This window comes from Somniosus microcephalus, chromosome 1 (genome assembly GCF_052327205.1).
Source record: "Somniosus microcephalus isolate GS21.2 chromosome 1, FLI_Smic_1.0, whole genome shotgun sequence".
Taxonomy (NCBI): Eukaryota; Metazoa; Chordata; class Chondrichthyes; order Squaliformes; family Somniosidae; genus Somniosus; species Somniosus microcephalus.
This window is the reverse complement of record NC_140987.1, coordinates 158,661,781-158,684,318: the sequence shown is the minus strand read 5'-3', so window position 1 is coordinate 158,684,318 and position 22,538 is coordinate 158,661,781. Positions and strand designations below refer to the sequence as shown.

General features: G+C 43.4%; 1 protein-coding gene across 1 annotated transcript in view; it reads right to left on the bottom strand.

Moving 5' to 3' along the window:
* dtwd2 (DTW motif tRNA-uridine aminocarboxypropyltransferase 2) overlaps positions 1–22,538 on the bottom strand; it is a 240,245-nt gene that overhangs the window by 118,052 nt on the left and 99,655 nt on the right. The window contains exons 2-3 of the mRNA XM_085987016.1: positions 10,923–11,013; positions 7,625–7,719 (exon numbers count right to left, since the gene is read on the bottom strand). Of these exons, the coding sequence (XP_085843142.1) occupies positions 7,625–7,719; positions 10,923–11,013 (186 nt within the window). The remainder of the gene's footprint in view (positions 1–7,624; positions 7,720–10,922; positions 11,014–22,538) is intronic.

Below are 22,538 nucleotides of genomic sequence, written 5' to 3'. Positions count from 1 at the left end.
GGGAGGGGGAGGTCTGTGATAGGGTGGAAGGCAGGAATGATTAAATGAGAAAAGATATGATTGTACAAAGCAAAAGGAGTTGGTAATGGGATACGTAAAGCAACAAAAGATTGGTCTAGAAGAGGTGTTTCTTTCCAGTTCTGACGAAAGGTCATCGACCTGAAACATTAACTCTGTTTCTTTCTCCACTGATGCTGCCTGACCTGCTGAGTATTCCCAGGATATTCTGTTTTTATTTCAGATTTCCAGCATCCGCAGTATTTTGCTTTTGTATTACTATCTTTAACTTCTCTTGTTAGCCACGGTTGGACCATTTTTCCTATGGGGTTTTTATTCCTCATGACGTAAGAAAACTACTAGGCACTTGGTCTAAGCGTTAAACAAAGCTTTAATCAACTGTTTTACAACATGGAGGTCTAGTTGTGTCCTTCACTAGTCCCTGTTAAGAATGTCCTGCGCAAGCTGGGCCCGTGCCCAAGTATTTATACTCTCCCTGGACAGCGCCACACGTAGGCCGCTTAGTATCATTTTATAAGTCTTTCTTTCATGAATGACTGATTCATGTCACCTCATATACCCAGTCTATATGAAAATTAAAGTCCCCCATGACCCTTGTTACGTGTACCTTTCTCAGACTCTAACTCTACTTATGAGTTTCTTTTTACAAATGATTTAAAAACAAGCTCGAAGATGAATTTTGGAAAGCTTTTTGAAGTAAATTTTCAGAGAAAAACTATTGTCAGTTCTTTATTCTTTTACTTCAGAGATATGTTGGGCCAGAAATTCGGGTCCCCACGGGTGAGTACGCGTTGGGTACTCACGCGTAGGGCCAACAAAAGTGCCGGTTTTGTGCATGCACTGCGCATGCGCTGGAAACCGGAACTTCCGTTCCCTTGAAGGAAGAGGTTCACAGGTCAAACACGTGTGCCGGAGAGGCAGCGCGTACACCTGGAACATCCGGTTTATTTACAGGTTTCTCCGGGAGGGTAAGTCTCTAGCAGCTGCGGGTTTAAAAAGCAGTCGCAAGGCCTGCTTTTAACAAGGTAAGTGGTGAATTAAGTAAAATTAAAACATTTTTTCCACAGGTTTATTATTTTTAAATACTTTAAAGAAAGGTAAGTTTATTTTTAGCCCCGTTAAAAACTGTAATTAATTTTTTCAAAAATTTAAATTATTGTTTAAAATAGTTATTTTATGTAATTTATAGTTATTTTAAAAATGTGATGTTTTTTTTTAAATGTATTTGAAGTTTTATTTAGGTTTTGGGGCCGATCTCTATTCATAGATTTGACAGGTCTTCCTGTCAAATCTATGAATAGAGGTTCCCTGCTACGATTGGCGCTACATGGCCCACGTGATCCCAGGGGACGCTTCGAACTAACTGTGCCCCTGGTATACGCAAGCACTGCGTGCCGGCAGCTGGAGGAGGCCCACGATCAGAATCCCACGTGGGCCCACAACACAACGGCAGGCACGCTATGTAAGTGCAGGTCGGGGGCTTGCACCGGCGGGAAGCCTCCGACCCGAATTTCTGGGCCGTTGGCTTAGAGAGAGAGAGGGATGGGAAATTATTTTGAGTACCTATGCTTTACATTGTTTATACTGAGAATTTGAAAACAATAATTTATGCACAGAGATTTGTTTATACTGGGAACTACTTAATAATTTATTTTCCAGAAAGCAATCGAAATACACTTGCTGCGCTGTCTCTCTACAGAGGTCTTAGGCAGTTCTTTACAAAGACTTTTATTGTTGATGTATAATAATCGTTGACTTCTTCTACCTCGAATTCCCATTTAGCAATACCACAAGAAATCTGCTAGTATTAAAATAAGGATGAATCATTTCAAATTGGTCTGATTTGGAGTGATTCAGGAAAATTACTAATTGAATCCATCGTCAATAAACTGGATTCAAATGGGCTTGTCCATTTATCATAGAATCATAGTCTGTGCCGCCTGAAAAAGAGCTATCCAGCCTAATCCCACTTTCCAGCACTTGGTCCAGGATGAAAGCTGTAAACTGCAGGAAGATATCAATGGACTGGTCAGGTGAGCAGAAAAGTGGTAAATGGAATTCAATCTGGAGAAGTGTGAGGTAATTTGGGGAGGGCTAACAAGGCAAGGAAATACACAACCTGTAGGTTGAAGCACTTCAAGTGCATATCCAAGTACTTTTTAAATGTGATTAGGGTTTCTGCTTCTACCACTCTTTCAGGCAGTGAGTTCCAGACCCCCACAACCCTCTGGGTGAAAAAAATTCTCCTCAACTCCCCTCTAATCCTTCTACCAATTACTTTAAATCTATGCTCCCTGGTTATTGACCTCTCTGCTAAGGGAAATAGGTCCTTCCTATCCACTCTATCTAGGTCCCTCATAATTTTATACACCTCAATCAAGTCTCCCCTCAGCCTCATCTGTTCCAAAGAAAACAACCCCAGCCGATCCAATCTTTCCTCATAGCTAAAATTCTCCAGTCTTGGCAACATCCTCGTAAATCTCCTCTGTACTCTCTCTAGTGCGATCACATCTTTCCTGTAACGCGCTGACCAGAACTGTACGCAGTACTCTAGCTGTGGCCTAACTAGTGTATTATACAGTTCAAGCATAAACTCCCTACTCTTATATTCTATGCCTCAGCTATTAAAGGAAAGTATCCCCTATGCCTTCTTAACCATCTTATCTACCTGTCCTGCTACCTTCAGGGATCTGTGGACCTGTACCCCAAGGTCCCTCTGTTCCTCTACACTTCTCAGTATCCTACCATGTAATGTGTATTCCCTCGCCTCGTTAGCCCTCCCCAAATGCATTACCTCACACTTCTCCAGATTGAATTCCATTTACCATTTTTCCGCCCATCTGACCAGTCCATTGATATCTTCCTGCAGTCTACAGATTTCATCCTCACTGTCAACCACATGGAATATTTTTGCATCACCTGCAAACTTTTTAATCATGGCCCCTACATTTAAGTCTAAATCATTGATATATACCACAAAAATCAAGTGAACTAGTACTGAGCCATGTGGAACCCCACTGGAAACAGCCTTCCAGTTATAAAAACACCTGTCAACCATTACCCTTTGCTTCCTGCCACTCAGCCAATTTTGGATCCAACTTGCCACTTTCCCTGGGATCCCATGGGCTTTTACTCTTCTGACTAGTCTGCCATTGTCCTTGTCAAAAGCCTTGCTAAAATCTATGTCGACTTCATCAAATGTACTACCCCCATCGACCCTCCTTGTTACCTCTTCAAAAAATTCAATCTAGTTAGTCAGACATGACCTTTCCTTAACAAATCCATGCTGACTGTCCTTGATTAATCCGTGCCTTTCTAAATGACGATTAATACTGTCCCTCAGAATTGTTTCCAATAATTACAGGCTGACTGGCCTGTAATTACTTGGTCTATCCCTTTCTCCCTTTTTAAATAACAGTACAACATTAGCAGTCCTTTAGTCCTCCGGCACCACACCTGTACACAGTACTGCCCCCCGATTATCAAAATTCACGACAAGGCCTTGGACAACGTGGACCACTTTCCATACCTCGGGAGCCTACTGTCAAGGGCAGACGTCGACGACGAAGTCCAACACCGCCTTCAGTGTGCCAGTGCAGCCTTCGGTCACCTGAGGAAGAGAGTGTTTGAAGACCAGGACCTCAAACCCGGCACTAAGCTCATGGTCTACAGAGCAGCAGTGATACTCGCCCTGCTGTATGCCTCAGAGACATGGACTATGTACAGCAGGCACCTCAAAGCACTGGAGAGGTACCACCAACACTGCCTTCGCAAGATCCTGCAAATCCATTGGCAGGATAGGCGCACCAATGTCAGTGTTCTGGCTCAGGCCAACATCCCCAGCATCGAAGCTTTGACCACGCTCGATCAGCTCCAATGGACGGGTCACACTGTCCGCATGCCCGATACGAGACTCCCAAAACAAGCACTCTACTCGGAGCTCCGGCATGGCAAGAGAGCCCCAGGTGGGCAGAGGAAACGCTTCAAGGACACCCTCAAAGCCTCCTTGAAAAAGTATAACATCCCCACCGACACCTGGGAATCCCTGGCCCAAGACCGCACAAAGTGGAGGAGAAGCATCCGGGAAGGCGCCGAACACCTCGAGTCTCTTCGCCGGGAGCAAGCGGAAGCCAAGCGCAAACAGCGGAAGGAGCGCACGTCAACCCAAGCACCCCACCCACCCGCCCCTTCAACCACTGTCTGCCCCACCTGTGACAGAGACTGTAGATCCCGCATTGGACTCATCAGTCACCTGCGAACTCATTTTTAATGTGGAAGCAAGTCATCCTCGGTTCCGAGGGACTGCCTAAGAAGTGTAGTCAGAGAGAATTAGAAAATTATGGTCAGAGCCGCCACTATTTCCTCCCTTGCTTCTCTTAACAGCCTGGAATACATTTCATCCGGGCCTGGCGATTTATCCACTTTCAAAGATGCTAAACCCCTTGGTATATCCTCTAATATTTCACACTCTTCCTCCTTAACTATAATGTCTGCATCGTCCCTCTCTTTTGTGAAGAGAGACACAAAGTATTCATTAAGAGCCATACCCACGTTTCTGCCTCCACACACAGGTTATCCAGAAGCCATTTGATAAAGTCCCACATAAGAGACTGTTAACTAAGGTAGAGGCCCACGGATTTGAGGGCAAATTATTGACCTGATTAGGAAATTGGCTGAGCAGCAGGAGACAGAGTGTAGGGATAATGGGTAGGTACACAAATTGGCAGGAGGTGAATAGTGGTGTCCCACAGGGATCTATGTTAATGGCCTCAACTATTCACAGCATTTATTAATGACTTAGATGATGGAGTAGGAAGTCATACATCCAAATTTGCCGATGACACAAAGATACATGGCATTGTAGGCAGTGTAGTTGAAAGCATAAAATTACAAAAGGATATCAATAGATTAAGTGAATGGGCAAAACTGTGGCAAATGGATTTCAATGTAGGCAAATGTGAGGTCATCGACTTTGGACCTAAAAAGGATAGAACAGAGTACTTTCTAAATGGTGAAAGGCTAAAAACAGTGGAGGTCCAAAGAGACTTGGGAGTCCAGGTACATAGATCATTAAAATGTCATGAACAGGTACAGAAAATAATCAAAAAGGCTAATGGAATGCTGGCTTTTATATATAGAGGATTAGAATACAAGGGGGGTAGAAGTTATGCTGCAGTTCGTCTACACCTGGATACCGGGAGCAGTTCTGGGCACCATACCTTAGATGTATTGGCTTTGGAGGGAGTGCAACATAAGTTTACCAGAATGATACCCGGACTCCAAGGGTTAAGTTACGAGGAGAGATTACACAAATTAGGGTTGCATTCCCTAGAATTTAGACGGGTAAGGGGTGATCTGATTGAAGTTTTCAAGATATTATGGGGAACAGATAGGGTAGAGAGAGAAACTATTTCTGCTGGTTGGGGATTCTAGGACTAGGGGGCATAGTCTAAAAATTAGAGCCAGACCTATCGGGAGTGAAATTAGGAAACACTTCTACACACAAAGGGTGGTAGAAGTTTGGAACTCTCTTCCGCAAACGGCAATTGATGCTAGATCAATTGTTAATTTTAAATCTGAGATTGATAGCTTTTTGTTAAGGGATATGGGCGAAAGGCGGGTATATGGAGTTAGGTCGCAGATCAGCCATGATCTCACTGAATGGCGGAACAGGCTCGAGGGGCTCAAAGGCCTACTTCTGTTCCTATGTTATCTTTTTGGTCTCCCTACTCTTTTACAAAGAAGTTAGTTACACTGGGGCATTTTTCTTCTTCCAACATCATCCACTTATGGTAGCCTGATCCAGAAATATCCAAGAGGTGAATGGAGTGCTTCTCAGTTTAGGTGGCAAATGTCGAGGTAGAACAAACATAGCTAAGGGTGATTTTCAGTTTGTTAACATTTTGATGAATGCCAAATTTGATGAAACTATAAAGATACTCCAATTGACAGGCCTGCAGATGCTATCTACCAACAGTATTTTTCTGTTGATACAAGTAGCAGCTATTAAGTCAAGTAGAATAATCTCCATCACCATAAATTGGCTTCATCATTTTGATTCTCCTGGGTGATACCTGTGGTATCTGAAGGTTAATGGAAAGACAGATAACTCAGCATCAGTCCAATGATAACCATTCTGTGCATTTCCAATCAGCAATTAAAAAGCCACAAATTTGATGTGTTACAGGTTCCAGTTGCTGACATGGTGTGAGTGACTTTTTTATTACGCATTTTCCTTAAAAAGAAAATTATGCACTATTTCTATCCTATTTCAATAGCCATCTGTGGGTTAAGTATAAGTGAAATCCATACCCCTGATAGTTTAGGAGGCCTTCAATGGTATCCATTTTCCAAGGTGGCCTGGTAGCTAAGCAGGTTGTCCGTTTTCCTGGTATTTAAGGAGGTTACCAGTCCCCTTTATCATTTTCTTGAGGAACTTCTCAGAAACCGAGAAATGGGAGGGAGGGAGGCAGGCAGGAAGGAAAAAAGGAAGGATGGGAGGGAGGGAAAAGGAAAGAAGGGAGTGAGGGAGAGAAAAGGAAGGAAGGAAGGGAAGGAGAAAAGGAAGGAATGAAGGGAAAAGGAAGGAAGGGAGGAAGAGAAAAGGGAGGGAAAAGGAAGGAAGGAAGAAAGGAAGAAAGGGAGGGAGGGAAAAGGAAGGAAGGAATAAAGAAAGGAAGGAAGGGAGGCAGGGAGGGAAAAGGAAGGGAGGGAAAAGGAAGGAAGGGAGGGAAGGAGAGAAAAAAGGAAGGGAGGGAAAAGGAAGAAAGGAAGGAAGGGAGGGAGGGAGGGAAAAAGAAAGAAGGAAGGAAGGAAGGAAGGGAGAGAGAGAAAAGGAGGGAGAGGAAAGGAAGGAAGGCAGGAAGGGAGGGAGGGGAAAGGAAGGAAGGAAGGGAGGGAAATAGGAAAGGAGGGAGAGAAAAGTAAGGAAGGAAGGAAGGAAGGGAGAAAAAAAGGAAGGAATGAATAAAAGGAAGGAATGAATAAAAAGGAAGAAAAGGAAGGAAGGAAGGAAGAAAAGGAAGGGAAAAGGAAGGAAGGGAAAAGGAAGGAAGGAAGGGAAAATAGGAAGGAGGGAAGGGAGTGAGGGAAAAGGAAGGGAGGGAGAGAAAAGGAAAGAAGGGAGGGAGGGAAAGAAGGAAGGGAGGCAGGGAGGGAAAAGGAAGGAAGGGAGGGAGGGAGAGAAAAAAGATGGAAGGGGGAGGGAGGGAGGGAAAAGGAAGGAAGGAAGGAAGGAAGGAAGGGAGGGAAAAGGAAGGGAGGGAGGGAAAAGGAAGGGAGGGAGAGAGGGAAAAGGAAGGAAGGAAGGAAGGGAGGGAAAAGGAAGGAAGGGAGGGAGAGAAAAGCAAGGAAGGAAGGGAGGGAGGGAAAAGGAGGGAGGGAAAAGGAAGGAAGAAAGAAAAGGAAGGAAGAAAAGGAAGGAAGAAAAGGAAGGAAGGGAGGCAGGGAAGGAGGGAGGGAGGAAAAAGGAAGGAAGAAAGACTTGCATTTATATAGCACCTTTCACAACCTCAGGATGTCCAAAATGTGCTTTACTGCCAATGAAGTACTTTTGATGTGTAATCACTGTGGTAATGTTCAAATATGGAGCAGAATACATCTTTACCTCTCTTCACTAAAGCGTCGCCCAATAAAGACTTTGCATTTGTCGGCTGGAAGGCAGGCAGCTAGCAGAGGCACAGTTCGCAGTACTCGACTCTCCTGATTTAAGAAAAAATTTATAAAATGTTAGAGGCACTTTGAGCCATTACACTAGAAAATTTGCACTTTCAAATTTCCAATACACAAATCTGTTCCCCAATACTGAGATCTTTGCAGCTCATGTTCTAACCTTCTGAACATGAAATATGTTTGGTCACAGAACACTTGAAAACTAAAAGTTGGAGAGCTGATCTGAGATTTCCTCCTTACTCCTCGTGTATTTCCAAAATTCCAATAAATCCTTCACAACAAATCTGTTACCAGCAATGCTCAAGAAAATTTCCCCTTCCAAGTATTTCCATTTACTGGTAGATTGGTGCTGGTGTGAGGTAGTTAAAAAGAAAATAATTAAATTATGTTAATAATTTGCAATATTTCCACATCAACACAGTGTTCCTTAGTGAGGAACAGAAAATGTGAAATCATATTCCACCATGCTGTAGGTCATAGCTTGATGGAGCTTGTGCCACTGCAGCAACTTTTAGAGGTTGTTTGTGTCTTTTAAATTATTAATCAGTGCAAAAAGCTAATCATAAACTTATTTGCTGCTGGTAGTATCAGTTAAAAAATAATTGTAGTCTTAAAATAAATAGTTCCATGCCGCGAAATAGATTAACCTGGCAGTGAAGAATCTCTCTCGGACTCGCAATCCCAGTTTTTCTCGTTATAGTTTAGAATTCATAGATTTAGTCAAATAAATGAAGTTTCACTCACCTAGAGCTCATTCTTAGTTTCTCTTCACATTCTACACACCATCCCTCCATACACACATAAAAATGGTTTTCTTCCACAAGATCTCCTGCACCTGTGCCATCTAATTTATCTAAGCAGAACACAGCAGAATACAAATTTCTTCACAATCTGCACCCGTACAGCTCTGCAATTACCTATCAAAACATACACTTGCAACATAACACGCTTGGTTTTCTCTCCCTTAATGATGAAATCTCCATTATCATGAAATGCTCCACTGACTAACTAACAAGAACTCATGTGCATTTGCTGCTAATGATATTTAACAAAGTGATGCTGACTGCTCTTACCTGGAGGATTATTTATATAGTACACATACTTGGTTATGATTTCATGCTCACAGTTTTTCACTTAGGATAGGTCTGTGTTGATGTGGTAATATTACAAGTTGTTGACATAATTTAATTATTTTCTTTTAACTACCTCACACCAACACCACAGTATCCACCTAACAGTAAACTGGTAAATGGCAATTTTTCGAACGTTGAATACAGAAATATTGCTAGGGATAGATGTCATAACTATTAGGAAGCCAGACAAAAATAATGATGTAATGAACAATTATGAAGAGTCCACATCTGAAATTGCCCTTTCCCATAGTCCTATTCAGATCTGTTCTCTGCACAGATTCCGACTGACCTACTGATGTCATTGGGACCCAACTACAGTTTTAACCCGACTGCCTGAGAGTGAAACCGCAGCGAGATTTCCGCTAGGCCAACCTAGCAAGGAAGTAGATTGAGGCAGAAGAGGGCCAAAAAGGCACTTTTTTTTAAAATGCTACTTTCCTTGTGGTGCCTGGACGAGCAAGAGTACTTCTCCAAGCTGCACAAGGAAAGTTTAGACCTCCCCTGCTAAAGGCTTGTGTCCCCATTCCCAATCACGAGACACCCACAAGACAGCTCCATCAACTAATCCCGCCAATTACTTGGTCTCAGCCTCCAGGCGGTGCAATTTTCAGCCAATTCCCACTGACTTTCCGCCTAGAACAGGTCGGCCAGCGGGATTTAAATGAGGCCCGGAATTAAAATCAGGGCCCTAGGATCAAATAACTTTATTTTATTCATTTGTCTTCCCAAGTTTAAGGATTACTGTATCTAAACCCCTAGGTTTCTCTGCTTTTTTTTCCTTTTAAAGTTTTATCATAGTTTTATCTACTATCCTGTCCATGTCCTCCAGAAGTTTCTTACAGTGCTCCTCACAGTTAACCGCACTTCCTATTTTTATGTCATGTGCAAATTTTGATATTGTGTCCCCATACCCTAGTCTATATCATTCACACATATCTAGAAGAGTAATGGCCTAAAACTGCAGGGGCCACCACTGTTCACATATGTGAACAGATTTGTGGTGACAAATATTAGAGCACCAATGTGTGGCAGCAGACATGACAGCATTGCAAATTTGAGCTCCCAATCTGGTTGCCATGTTGCTCAAGGAGGTGCTGAGCAGAGATCAGGATGTCCTTGTCCCTATGGGGAAGGGAAAAATTGCATACAAAAGTCTCTAAAGAGCCACTGTTGTGTGCATTATAATGGGAGGGTAAACTGAAAAGCTTGTTGGTGCTCCAATGTGCTGTGCTAAAAGGTTGTAGGGTGTGTATTAATATCCATGGCATATTCTGTAACAGAAGTAACTAGCTTCTGCTTAGGAAGGGGCAGAGGGAAGAGAAAAGTCAGAGGCTGAGTCACCTCAAAGTGCTCTTGCTCACCTTTTGACAATATAAAGAGCATCATTGACAGAAGCTTACAAGTAGGTCACTGGGCTGTCCCCTCCCTCTCCCCTTGGTCAAGCTTGATCCAGCTGGAACATACACAAGGCGAAGGAGACAGTGGCTTGATGATTCTTTATCACATGGTAGCATTCCCCGCTCCTTAAAGACTAATGCAATTTTTCTTCAATGATGCGTGGTTAATGCCAAACATAAATGTCTTGCTGCCAGATTTTATGCCATATACTTAACCCAGGATGATTTCAGGTTGATATTTATCCATCCATTTTACTTAATATTTTTCAAACTATCCTGACATCAAAGAACAACTGATTTATATTTTGTTATTATTTAAATCGTGCTGCTCCTTTAAAGGTTTGATAAACCAGTCACCAGTAACATATAATATACTTGGTCCCTAAACATTTGCTTCAAAATAGTTAAACAATGTCAAATGTCTGGAAAAGGGAAATGACACTGAAGGTCACTGCAGCAGGTTTCACAGCAGCAGAGATAACGATACTTTATTGTGATGGTGTGAGCAAATATATCTGGCAACGGATGGGGAACCAGCTACTGACAAGTTTACACATTTTGTAATCACTTCACCCCATGTACAGCTCAGAGGCTTGTGGAAATCACAGCTGATTCATATGATATGGTTTCCTCTTGCCCTTTCCCATAGTCCTATTCCTGTTGAAGGCTGCTGATTTATGCCCCTTCCCATAGCCTTACTCACCTCTGCTGGATGCTGAACTATATACAGGCATGTGGAGACATTCAGTGGATGAACTGGTAGGAATGGGCAGAGGCAAACCTTTTGAGGGCGGCTGCAATGAGAAAGACATACGTTAGTCAATGTGTATAACATAAAATTCAAACAGGAGAAATAATTGTTAACATCTAGCTGCAGAAACATGACAGCTATCTATTTATATAACTTTTTGAGAGCACCCATCACATCCAGATGCCACACTTTGTTCAGCTGTAACTTGGTATTTTACATAAGCTTTTAAGAAAAAGCATAGAAAGTTACCTAGGTATTTCCTGCTGTTTTTCTGACCTTGAGATAACCCAGAGGGGTCATTACGCTCACAGAAGGAACTAAGCAACTGTAAATCTAGAGAAACTTCCAACGACAGCAATTTGCCTATAATTGACCTCAGGACCTATTTAGAGAACATCCCCACTAAGAGTTCCTGAGCAGTAGTATTAAAGGGACAGGCCAGACTAGCAGTTAAACATTGCATCTGTGCCCCAGACCGCAAACTAAATGTGAGTAATGCCATAGGAGATCAATTCATAATTACATAATAAAATTAAAGAAATAATTTGCATTTATATAGCACCTTTCACATACTCAAGATGTCCCAAAGCGCTTCACAGCCAATGAAGTACTTTTGAAGTGTAATCAGTGTTGTAATGTAGGAAATGTGGCAGTCAATTTGCGCAGAACAAGATCCCACAAACAGCAATGAGGTAAGTGATCAGATAATCTGTTTTTAGTGGTGTTCGTTGAGGGATAATTTGACCAGGATACCAGGAGAATTCATCTGCTCTTCTTCAACTAGTGTCATGGAATCTTCTATGTCCACATGAGCAGGGGCTTCACATCAATGTCTCTTCTGAAAGATAGCACCTCCCTGAACTGAAGTGTCAGCGTAGATTATGTGCTCAAATCTTTGGAGTGGAACTTGAACTTATAACCTTCTTATCCAGAGGCAACAGTGCTACCACTGAACCAAGGCTGATAAGTTAGCATCTGGCTTACTGAAAAAACAACAAGAAGGGGTGAAAGTGCCACTAACTGAGTCAGAGATACCTGGTTGATTTATTTATCATCAGTATGATGGGAAGAAACAGAATGATGCAAGGCACATTCTGGGACATTGTCCCACCTACCAAGTAATTCAATGCCAAGTTTTTCTCTGAAAAATATCACTCTTAGAAGGAAATTTGTTTTTCACTCCATTTTGTGTTGCATTTCAAATTATCTAGCTTGAAAAGTGCAAATCTATAATGGTCAACTTGTGTCTTCTCTAACCTTCTTTGATTGCCTGTTGTTTTACTTTTGAGCAATTTAGTTTGCCTGTAGACGTAACAACCTTATCCTACCAAGATCGTTACCAAACTACAAATCATATAGGTTGCTATCTAGGTAAATCAACACACAAAACAGCCACCTAAATTGCAGGTGATTCAGAGGAGTGAAGATGGTTATACAAGAAACTTTATTCAGAACCATTATTGATAATACACCCACTAGCTCACTTACAGATTGCTACCACCCATCCCAAGTAGTTTGCTCCAGCCAATTTTTTTTTTCCAGATTAAAATAAATAAATATCAAACAAAAGGGGGAACTAAACCATCTGAAATTTGTGCCAAATGAAAAGCATAAACTTACTGACCTCAGCATAAACAGCAAAGGTCAGTCTGTAATGTTGACACATCTATGGTGACAGATAAGGATTTGGCAATATTAATTAAAACAAACAAAAGTCTGCATATGTACAAGTTCAAAATGCTTGCCAGCTGTAAAGTAATCATTGCCTATTGTATTCTTTTAACTGAAATTTTGATTTACATTTTTTATATTAATATTTGGAGGAAGCATGAAATGGAAAGTAGACATTTTCTAAACATTTCTTGAAGTTACTAAAAAAACGAATTTTGCTTACAATTTTAAGTTTTGTTTAAAGACTTGCCTCATTTTTTTTTACAGCACTATCCAGAAATATAATAATTATATTATATAGAATTACATAGAAATTATAATATGGAAACAGGCCAGTTGCCCATTAGTCCATGTTAGTGTTTATACACATAAGCAGTAGTCCTAATCTCATGCACCCACCCTATTGCCATATTCCTTTATTCCTCCTTCCATTCAACCATCTATCGAACCTATTCTTAAATGTTGACATGGTCTCTACTTGAATTACTAACTCTGGTAGCGCATTCCACACCCTCAAAACCCTCTGTGTAAAAACGATCCTCCTGCTTTCTGTCTTAGATCTTTTACATTTAATCTTTTAGGTATTTCACTCATTATAGACTCCTCAACCATTGGAAAGAGTTTCTTTCTAGCTAGTTTGGCCCATCCCTTCATAATTTTAAACAACTCTAACAAATCATTCCAAAATCTCTGTACTAACAAAAACAGCCCCAATTTTATCAAATCTTTCATCATATTTGTATTTTCTCATATCAGGCAGCATAAGTGAATATATGCTATATATACTCTCTATTGCCTCAACATACTTCTTATAGCGTGGAGCACAAAACTGCACACAGTACTCCAACTGTGCATAAAATAGAAAGGAGTTCTTTTCCAAATGTGAGATCCAGCCTGCTCCCGAGGTCCCCACCATCACAGAAGCCAGTCTTCAGCCAATTCGGTTTACTGCACGTGATAGAAACACAGAAATATAGAAAAATAGGAGCCTGAGTAGGCCATTTGGCCCTTCGAGCCTGCTCCACCATTAAATATGATCATGGCTGATCCTCTATCTCAACACCATATTCCCGCTCTCTCCCCATACCCCTTGACGCCTTTTGCGTCTAGAAATCTATCTATCTCCTTCTTAAATATATTCAGTGACTTGGCCTCCACAGCCTTCTGCGGTAGAGAATTCCACAAGTTCACCACCTTCTGAGTGAAGAAATTTCTCCTCATCTCAGTCCTAAATGTCCTACCCGTATCCTTAGACTGTGACCCCTCGTTCTAGAGCCCCCAGCCAGGTGAAACATCCTCCCTGCATCCAGTCTGTCTAGCCATGTCAGAATTTTATACGTTTCAATGAGATCCCCTCTCATTCTTCTAAACTCTAGTGAATACAGGCCTAGTTGACCCAATCTCTCCTCATACGACAGTCCTGCCATCCTAGGAATCAGCCTGATGAACCTTCGCTGCACTCCCTTTATGGCAAGTATATCCTTTCTTAGGTAAGACCAAAACTGCACACAGTACTCCAGGTGTGGTCTCACCAAGGCCCTTTATAACTGTAGCAAGACATCCTTGCTCCTGTACCCAAATCCTCTTGCAATGAAGGCCAACATGCCATTTGCCTTCCTAACCGCTTGCTGCACCTGCATGTTTGCTTTCAGTGACTGGTGTACAAGGACACCCAGGTCCCTCTGTAAATCAACATTTCCCAATCTATCACCATTTAAATAATACTCTGCCTTTCTGTTTTTCCTACCGAAGCGGATAACTTCACATTTATCCACGTTATACTGCATCTGCCATGTATTTGTCTAAATCACCTTGAAGCCTCTTTGCATCCTCCTCACAACTCACAATCCCACCTAGTTTTGTGTCGTCAGCAAACTTGGAAATATTATATTTGGTTCCCTCATCCAAAGCATTGATATATATTGTTAATAGTAATCTGGGATGTAATGTTTAAGTTATCCACCAGATGGAGCCAAATATTAAGGGTTCACGTTCACCAGTATTTAAGGTAATGGGTCATGTATTCAATGTCCTGGTACACCAGTTAATATGGTAATGTGGCATTGCATTATGGGTATGACTCAGAGGTTGAGCCTCCATCTTGTGCTCGTGCAATAAGAAATGTGCCTGGCCTCCAGCTTGTAAGAGATATGTTCCTCTGCTACACCGTGTAAATAAACAATTGGGTTTGTTCCTAATATCTCGCTTCGCTCAGTTTATGACCTTACCACTCGGATATCACAATTGTGAATAGCTGGGGCCCAAGCACTGATCCCTGCGGTACCCCACTAGTCACCGCCTGCCACCCTGAAAAAGGCCCATTTATTCCTACTCTTTTCCTGTCTGTTAACCAATTTTCAATCCATGCCAGTATATTACCCCCAATCCCATGTGCTTTAATTTTGCACACTAACCTCTTATATGGGACTTTATCAAAGGCCTTCTGAAAATCCAAAAACACCACATCCACTGGTTCTTCCTTATCTATTCTACCAGTTATATCCTCAAAAAACTCCAGTAGGTTTGTCAAACACAATTTCCCTTTCATAAATCCATGTTGACTTTGTCTAATCCCGTTGATATTTTTTAAGTGTCCTGTTATCACATCCTTTATAATAGACTCTAGCATTTTCCCTACTACTGATGTTAGGCTAACCGGTCTGTAGTTCCCTTTTTTCTCTCAACCTCCTTTTTTAAATAGTGGGGTTACATTTGCCACCCTCCAGTCTGCAGGAACTGTCCCATAATTTATAGAATTTTGGAAGATAACAACCAATGCATCCACTATTTCCATGGCTACCTCTTTTAGTACTTTGGGATGCAGATTATCAGGCCCTGGGGATTTATCGGCTTTCAGTCCCATTAATTTCTCCAGCACTATTTTTTTATGAATACTAATTTCCTTTAATTCCTCCTTTTCATTAGACCCTTGGTTCCTTAGCATTTCTGGGAAGTTATTTATGTACTCTTCCGTGAAGACAGAACCAAAGGGCTGGATTTTCTCAGCCCTGAGGAGGTGGGCATGGAGGCGGGTCTACCGGTAAAGTAGCAGAAAGTGGGGGCGGATGGCAAAGCCGCCCCGATCCTGCCTCCGTGCCCTTTTGTAAGTATGGAAGGTGAGAGTTAAGTGTTAAAAAATGTTCACTTACCTTGTTATCTGCCTACAGCCTTCATCCACCCTGGATCGGGAGACCCGACATCTTCCTTGTCGATTTCACAGGCAGGCTGTTGGATCCTCCGACCCAACAGCCATCTGAAATCTACAAAGTTGAAAGGTTTGATGAGTCCTGACCACAAGGGCTCATCAAACTACAGAGAATGTCAGTGTTTGACAGCTTCACAGAGCTGTCAAACGCTGACATTTCTTCTTTCAAGAAGTCTTGACAGATAGCACGTCAGACGTTGACGTGCCTGACGTGCTGTGTCAGTGACTTCCCCCCTAATTGGCCTGCTGAGCCCGCAGGGCGGGCTTAACAAGGTCAATCAGGGAAAAATCCCTCTGGTTGGTCAGTACATGATGGAGGCAGGACATTGACCTGACAAGCAGCAGTCCTGCCTCCAACTCGTCTCCATTGAGAAAATCCAGCCCAACGTATTTGTTTAATTGCTCTGCCTTTTCCTTGTTCCCCATTATAAATTCTCCCGTTTCTGACTGTAAGGGACCTACATTTGTCTTCACTAATCTTTTTCTTTTTATATACTTGTAGAAGCTTTTACAATCTGCTTTTATGTTCCTTGCGAGTTTACTCTCATACTCTATTTTTCCCCTCTTAATCAATCTCTTGGTCTTTTTTGCTGAACTCTAAACTGCTCCCAATCTTCAGGCTTGCTACTTTTTCTGGCAACTTTATATGACTCCTCTTTGGATCTAATACTATCCTTAATTTATTTTGTTAGCCATGGTTGGGCTGCTTTTCCTTTTGTGTTTCTGCGCCAGAAAAGAATGTATAACTGTTGCAATTCATGCATTCGTTCCTTAAATGTTAGCCATTGCCTATCCACCATCATGCCTTTTAATGAAGCTCCCCAATCTATCACAGCCAACTCCCTCTTCATACCTTCGTAGTTTCCTTTGTTTAGATTTAGGACCCTAGTTTCAGATTGGACTACTTCACTTTCCATCTTAATGAAGAATTCTATCATGTTATGGTTACTCATCCCTAAAGGACCCTGCACAACAAGATTATTAATTAACCCCTTCTCATTGCACAATACCCAATCCAGGATAGCCTGTTTCCAAATTGGCTCCTCAACGTACTGGTTTAAAAAATCATCTTGTACACACTCCAGAAATTCATCCTCTACAGTATTATTGCTAATTTGGTTTGGCCAGTCTATATGTAGATTAAAGTCACCCATGATTACTTGTAGTACCCTTGTTACATGCATCTCTAGTTTCCTGTTTGATGCCGTGCCCTACATTACCACTACTGTTTGGAGGCCTATAGACAACTCCCACCAATGTTTTCTGCCCCTTGGTGGACCATGTACAGCAGGCACCTCAAAGCACTGGAGAGGTATCACCAACGCTGCCTCCGCAAGATCCTGAAAATCCATTGGCAGGATAGATGCACCGTCAATGTTCTCGCTCAGGCCAACATCCCCAGCATCGAAGCTTTGACCACGCTCGATCAGCTCCGATGGACGGGCCACATCGTCAGCATGCCCGATATGAGACTCCCACAACAAGCGCTCTACTCGGAGCTCCGACATGGCAAGAGAGCCCCAGGTGGGCAAGCGGAAGCCAAGCACAAACAGCAGAAGGAGCGCACGGTTCCCGAGGGACTGCCTAAGAAGAAGCTTCTTAGCTCCACCCAGACTGATTCTACATCTTGATTTTCTGAGCCAATATCCTTTCTCACTATTGCTCTGATTTCATCCTTTACTAACAACGCCACCCCACCTCCTTTTCCTTTTTGCCTGTCCTTCTTAAATATCGAATATCCTTGGATATTCAGCTCCCAGCCTTGGTCACCCTGCAGCCATGTCTCCATAAATCAATTATATCGTATCCGTTTTCAACTATTTGCGCTGTTAATTTGTCTACCTTATTACAAATGCTTCATGCATTCAAATACAGTGCCTTTAGATTTGTCTTTTTAACATTTTTAGACATCTTAACATTTTTTGTACTGTGGCCCTATTTGTCTTACCATTTTTTCTTACCCGGACCCTATTTGTTAGTGCACTCTTTTGTTTGTATGCTCTGTCCCTTCCGGACACAATCTGGTTATCCTTACCCCAATCACTTTCCTGCACTGCTTCCTTGTCTTTTCTTTTCAGCATTCTAGATTTCTCTTCACCGGGACCCTCCCCACCACTTATTTAGTTTAAAGCCCTATCTAGAAACAGCTCAGTGCACTGTATACAGCAAAAGCTACAGGCCCCGACAACATCCCAGCTGTCGTGCTGAAGACTTGTGCTCCAGAAGTAGCCGCGCCTCTAGCCAAGCTGTTCCAGTACAGCTACAACACTGGCATCTACCCGACAATGCGGAAAATTGCCCAGGTATGTCCTGTCCACAAAAAGCAGGATGAATCCAATCTGGCTAATTACGCCCCATCAGTCTACTCTCAATCATAGAAGGTGTCGTCAACAGTGGTATGAAGCGGCACTTACTCAACAATAACATGCTCAGTTTGGGTTCCGCCAGGACTGCTCGGCTCCAGACCTCATTACAGCCACAGTCCAAAGAGCTGAATTCCAGAGGTGAGGTGAGAGTGACTGCCCTTGACATCAAGGCAGCATTTGACCAAGTGTGGCATCAAGGAGCCCTAGTAAAACTGAAGTCAATGGGAATCGGGGGGGAAAACTCTCCACTGGCTGGAATCATACCTAGCACAAAGGAAGATGGTTGTGGTTGTTGGAGGTCAATCATCTCAGCCCCAGGACATCGCTGCAGGAGTTCCTCCGGGCAGTGTCCTAGGCCCAACCATCTTCAGCTGCTTCATCAATGACCTTCCCTCCAACATAAGGTCAGAAGTGGGGATGTTCACTGATGATTGCACAGTGTTCAGCGTCATTCACAGCTCCTCAGATAATGAAGCAGTCTGAGTCCGCATGCAACAAAGCCTGGACAACATTCCAGCTTGGGCTGATAAGTGACAAGTAACATTCGCGCCACACAAATGCCAAGCAATGACTATCTCCAACAAGAAAGAGTCTAATCACCTCCCCTTGAGATTCAACAGGATTCCCATTGTTAACATCCTGGGGGTCACCATTGACCAGAAACTTAACTGGACTAGCAGTGTGTACCATCTACAAGATGCACTGCAGCAACTTGCCAAGGCTTCTTCGACAGCACCTCTCCAACCCACAACCTCTACCACCTAGAAGGACAGTGGCAGCAGGAGCATTGGAACGCCATCACCTCCAAGTTCCCCGCCAAGTCATACACCATCCTGACTTTCAAATATATCGCCATTTTCTCATCGACGCTGGGCCAAAAATCCTGGAACTCCCTCCCTAACAGCACTGCAGGAGCTTCACCTCACAGACTGCAACGGTTCAAGAAGGCAGCTCACCACCACTTTCTCAAGGGCAATTAGGGATGGGCAATAAATGCTGGCCTTTCCAGCAATGCCCAGATCCCATGGACACATTTTTAAAAAAGTACTCCATCATTCCAAACTGCATTGTCTTTTTCTCTCCACTCCCATAACACAAGCTTACTCCTGAGAAGTCAAGAACTTTCACACAATATTACAAATAGTGTTGTGCATGTGAGGAGGACCAACGCTAAATGTACTTATACCCTTCAGGGTACAGGATACAAGTCTGTCAAGAAAAAAAAATCTGGGTATTATTGTATATAATTCCCTTAAAGATCATAACCAGTGCCATGAAGTGATAGCCAAAGAAAATATAACATTAGGTTGCATTGAAAATACCATTTAGTATAATGCAAAGCACACCATTTTATCCTTGTACACAGCCTTGGTCCAGTTTTAGTCCTCTCACGTGGTGGGCGATATGGAGGCATTGGAAAAGGTTCAGAGGAGGGCCATGAGAATTATACTCAGCTTAAAACACCTTAGTCGCCCAAATAGGCTTAAAAAGCTGGGTTGATTCACCTTTTTTTTACTTTTACAAGTTTATTGAGGGTGGAAGGAGGGAGGTCAGCCATGAGAGCATTAGAAATAGTCAAGTCTGGAGGTAACAAAAGCATGGATGAGAGTTTTAGCAACAGATTTTCTGAGGCAACGGCGGTGACGGCGATGGTACGAAGGTGGAAGTACCATTTGTGATGGGGAGGATATGGGGTCGGAAGCTCAGCTCAGGGTCAAATAGTATGCTGAGATAACAAACTGCCAGGCGATGACCATCTCCAACAAGGGAGAGCCTAACCACAACCTCTTGATATTCAGTGACATTACCATTGCCGAATGGTACCATCAACATCCTGGGGTCACCATTGACCAGAAACTCAACTGGACCAGCCACATAAATGCTGTGGCTACAAGAGCAGGTCAGAGGCTGGGTATTCTGGGCCAAGTGGCTCACCTCCTGACTTTCCAAAGCCTCTCCACTACCTGCAAGGCCCAAGTCAGAATTGTGATGGATTACCCTCCACTTGCCTGAATAGGTGCAGCTGCAACAACACTCAAGAAGCTCGACACCATCCAGGACAAAGCAGTCCACTTAATTGGCATCCCATGCACTAGCTTAAACATCCACTACCTCCACCACCAGAGTACCGTAGCGGCAGTGTGTACTATCTACAAGATACTATCGCCAAGACTTCTTCGGCAAACCCGCAACCTCCAACACCAAGAATGACAAATGCAGCATGTGCATGGGAACACCATCACCTCCAAGATCCACTCTAAGTCATACACCATTCCGACTTGAACATATATCGCCATTCCTTCATCATCGCTGGGTCAAAATCCTGTGTGTTAGTCTTAGCCCATCCCTAAAGGCAATAAATGCTGGCCATGCCAGCGACGCCCACATCCCATGAATGAATAAAAAAAAACTTCAGCTCATCCAAAACTCTTATGCCCATATCCTGTCCCATTCATCCACCACATCCAAGTGTTAAATAAATGGGTGTTGTTGCGCCTGCTTCTGCTGTCTCCTTCACATATCTGCTGCTACTCCAGTCAGTTTCAAAGCTGCACCCCACCTCACTCCCTTGGGCTTAAATCTAGCCCACACAGATGGTATGAAAGTCTCTTATCTCTATACTGGCTCCAAAGATCCGATATAAGCCCAAGTGGCCATGATTTATGAGGGAGACTGACAATGAGTATCAACAGGCTACTCAGCTGTGGGGAATAATTGCTTAGGCTAATTCTGTCCTCATCTGACATCCACGCTTCCAGTAAGAGTCACTAGGAACCCTGGGCAATTCTCTTCTCCCTAGCCCAGGGATACTGGGGCCTATTGTAGCATTCCTGCCACTCATAGACTGGGGATCAAATCCAGCAACCTTGCTGTTCTGTATGGCTCAGCAACTCACTGGATAAACTCGCTGAGCCATCAGGGGAGGAGAGTTACATATCTGGTGCCTTTATAAATATTATATTGTGAATTATATCACAAGCACTAGACATGTAGTGGTAGTAAAACAGTACTTTTATATTCATTCATTCATGTGGGAAGGAGATGTCTAAACCTTGGCTCTAACCATACACAGGCCTCAGACCAAACCTAAATAATCCAAGACTAGAATTCTAATTTGAAAGCAATTAGGGGGAAAAATTCGGTATCGCCCCATTTGGGGCGCCATTATTGGCGGTGTGCAAAGTTTAGTGCCTGGCGCTAATTATCGCCTCTGACAGCAAACTTGGCTTTTACCGTCCCTGGAGGTGACGGTAAAGGGGCTGCCCTTTCAAAACTGAGATGAGAAACTTCTTCACTCAGAGGGTGGTGAATCTATGGAATGTGCTACCTCAGAAAGCTGTGGAAGCTGCGACATTAAATAAATTTAAAATGGAGATAGACAGTTTCCTAGCTGATAAGGGAATTAGGGGTTACAGGGAACGGGCAGGGAAGGGAGTCTAGGTTTGGATCAGCCATGATCCTATTAAATGGTGGAGCAGGCCCGAGGGGCCGTATGGCCTACTCCTGCTCCTACTTCTTATGTTCTTATGTTCTTATGTGATTGGAGCGCTAAATCAGGCGCTACACAACTCTCTTAAGGCGCTAAGGCCGAGGAGCGAGGCGCTACCTCAGAGGGCGGGCGCAGTGCAGGTGCTGTCAGTTAGCGATTGAACACAGACACATGGCGCCGGTCAGTTCTTAAAAGGGAGGGTCGATCTTGCTCGGCAGCCACACCCTGCTCATTGGAGCCTTGAATCTTGGCCTGGGCAGACCTGTGGCTAAATCCTGCAGCCACGGTGGCATAGTGGTTAGCACTGTTGCCTCACAGCGCCAGGGACCCGGGTTCGAATCCGGCCTCGGGTGACTGTCTGTGTGGAGTTTGCACATTCTCCCCGTGTTTGCGTGGGTTTCCTCCGGGTGCTCCGGTTTCCTCCCACAGTCCAAAGATGTGCAGGTTAGGTTGATTGGCTATGATAAAATTAACCCTTAGTATTAGGGGGATTAAATACGTGGGGTTACGGGGATAGGGTGGGATATGTGTTGGTACAGGGGTTACGGGGATTGGGTGGGATATGTGTCGGTGCAGGCTCGATGGGCCAAAATGGCCTCTATCTGCACTGTGGGGTTTCTGTGATTTCTGGGTTTCTGTGAGAGGGCCAGGGAGCGAGCACAGCGCTTCTGCGAGCGGGCCTTGGAGGCTCTGGTTGTCGCGGTGGAGTGCAGAAGATCTATTCTGTACCCAGAGAGTGGCAGGAGGACTTTGCCACGCGAATACAGAAGAGTGTGGAGGGAGGTGGCTCAGAGAGTCGCCTCAAGCAGCATGGTGCCTAGGACCCATCTCCAATG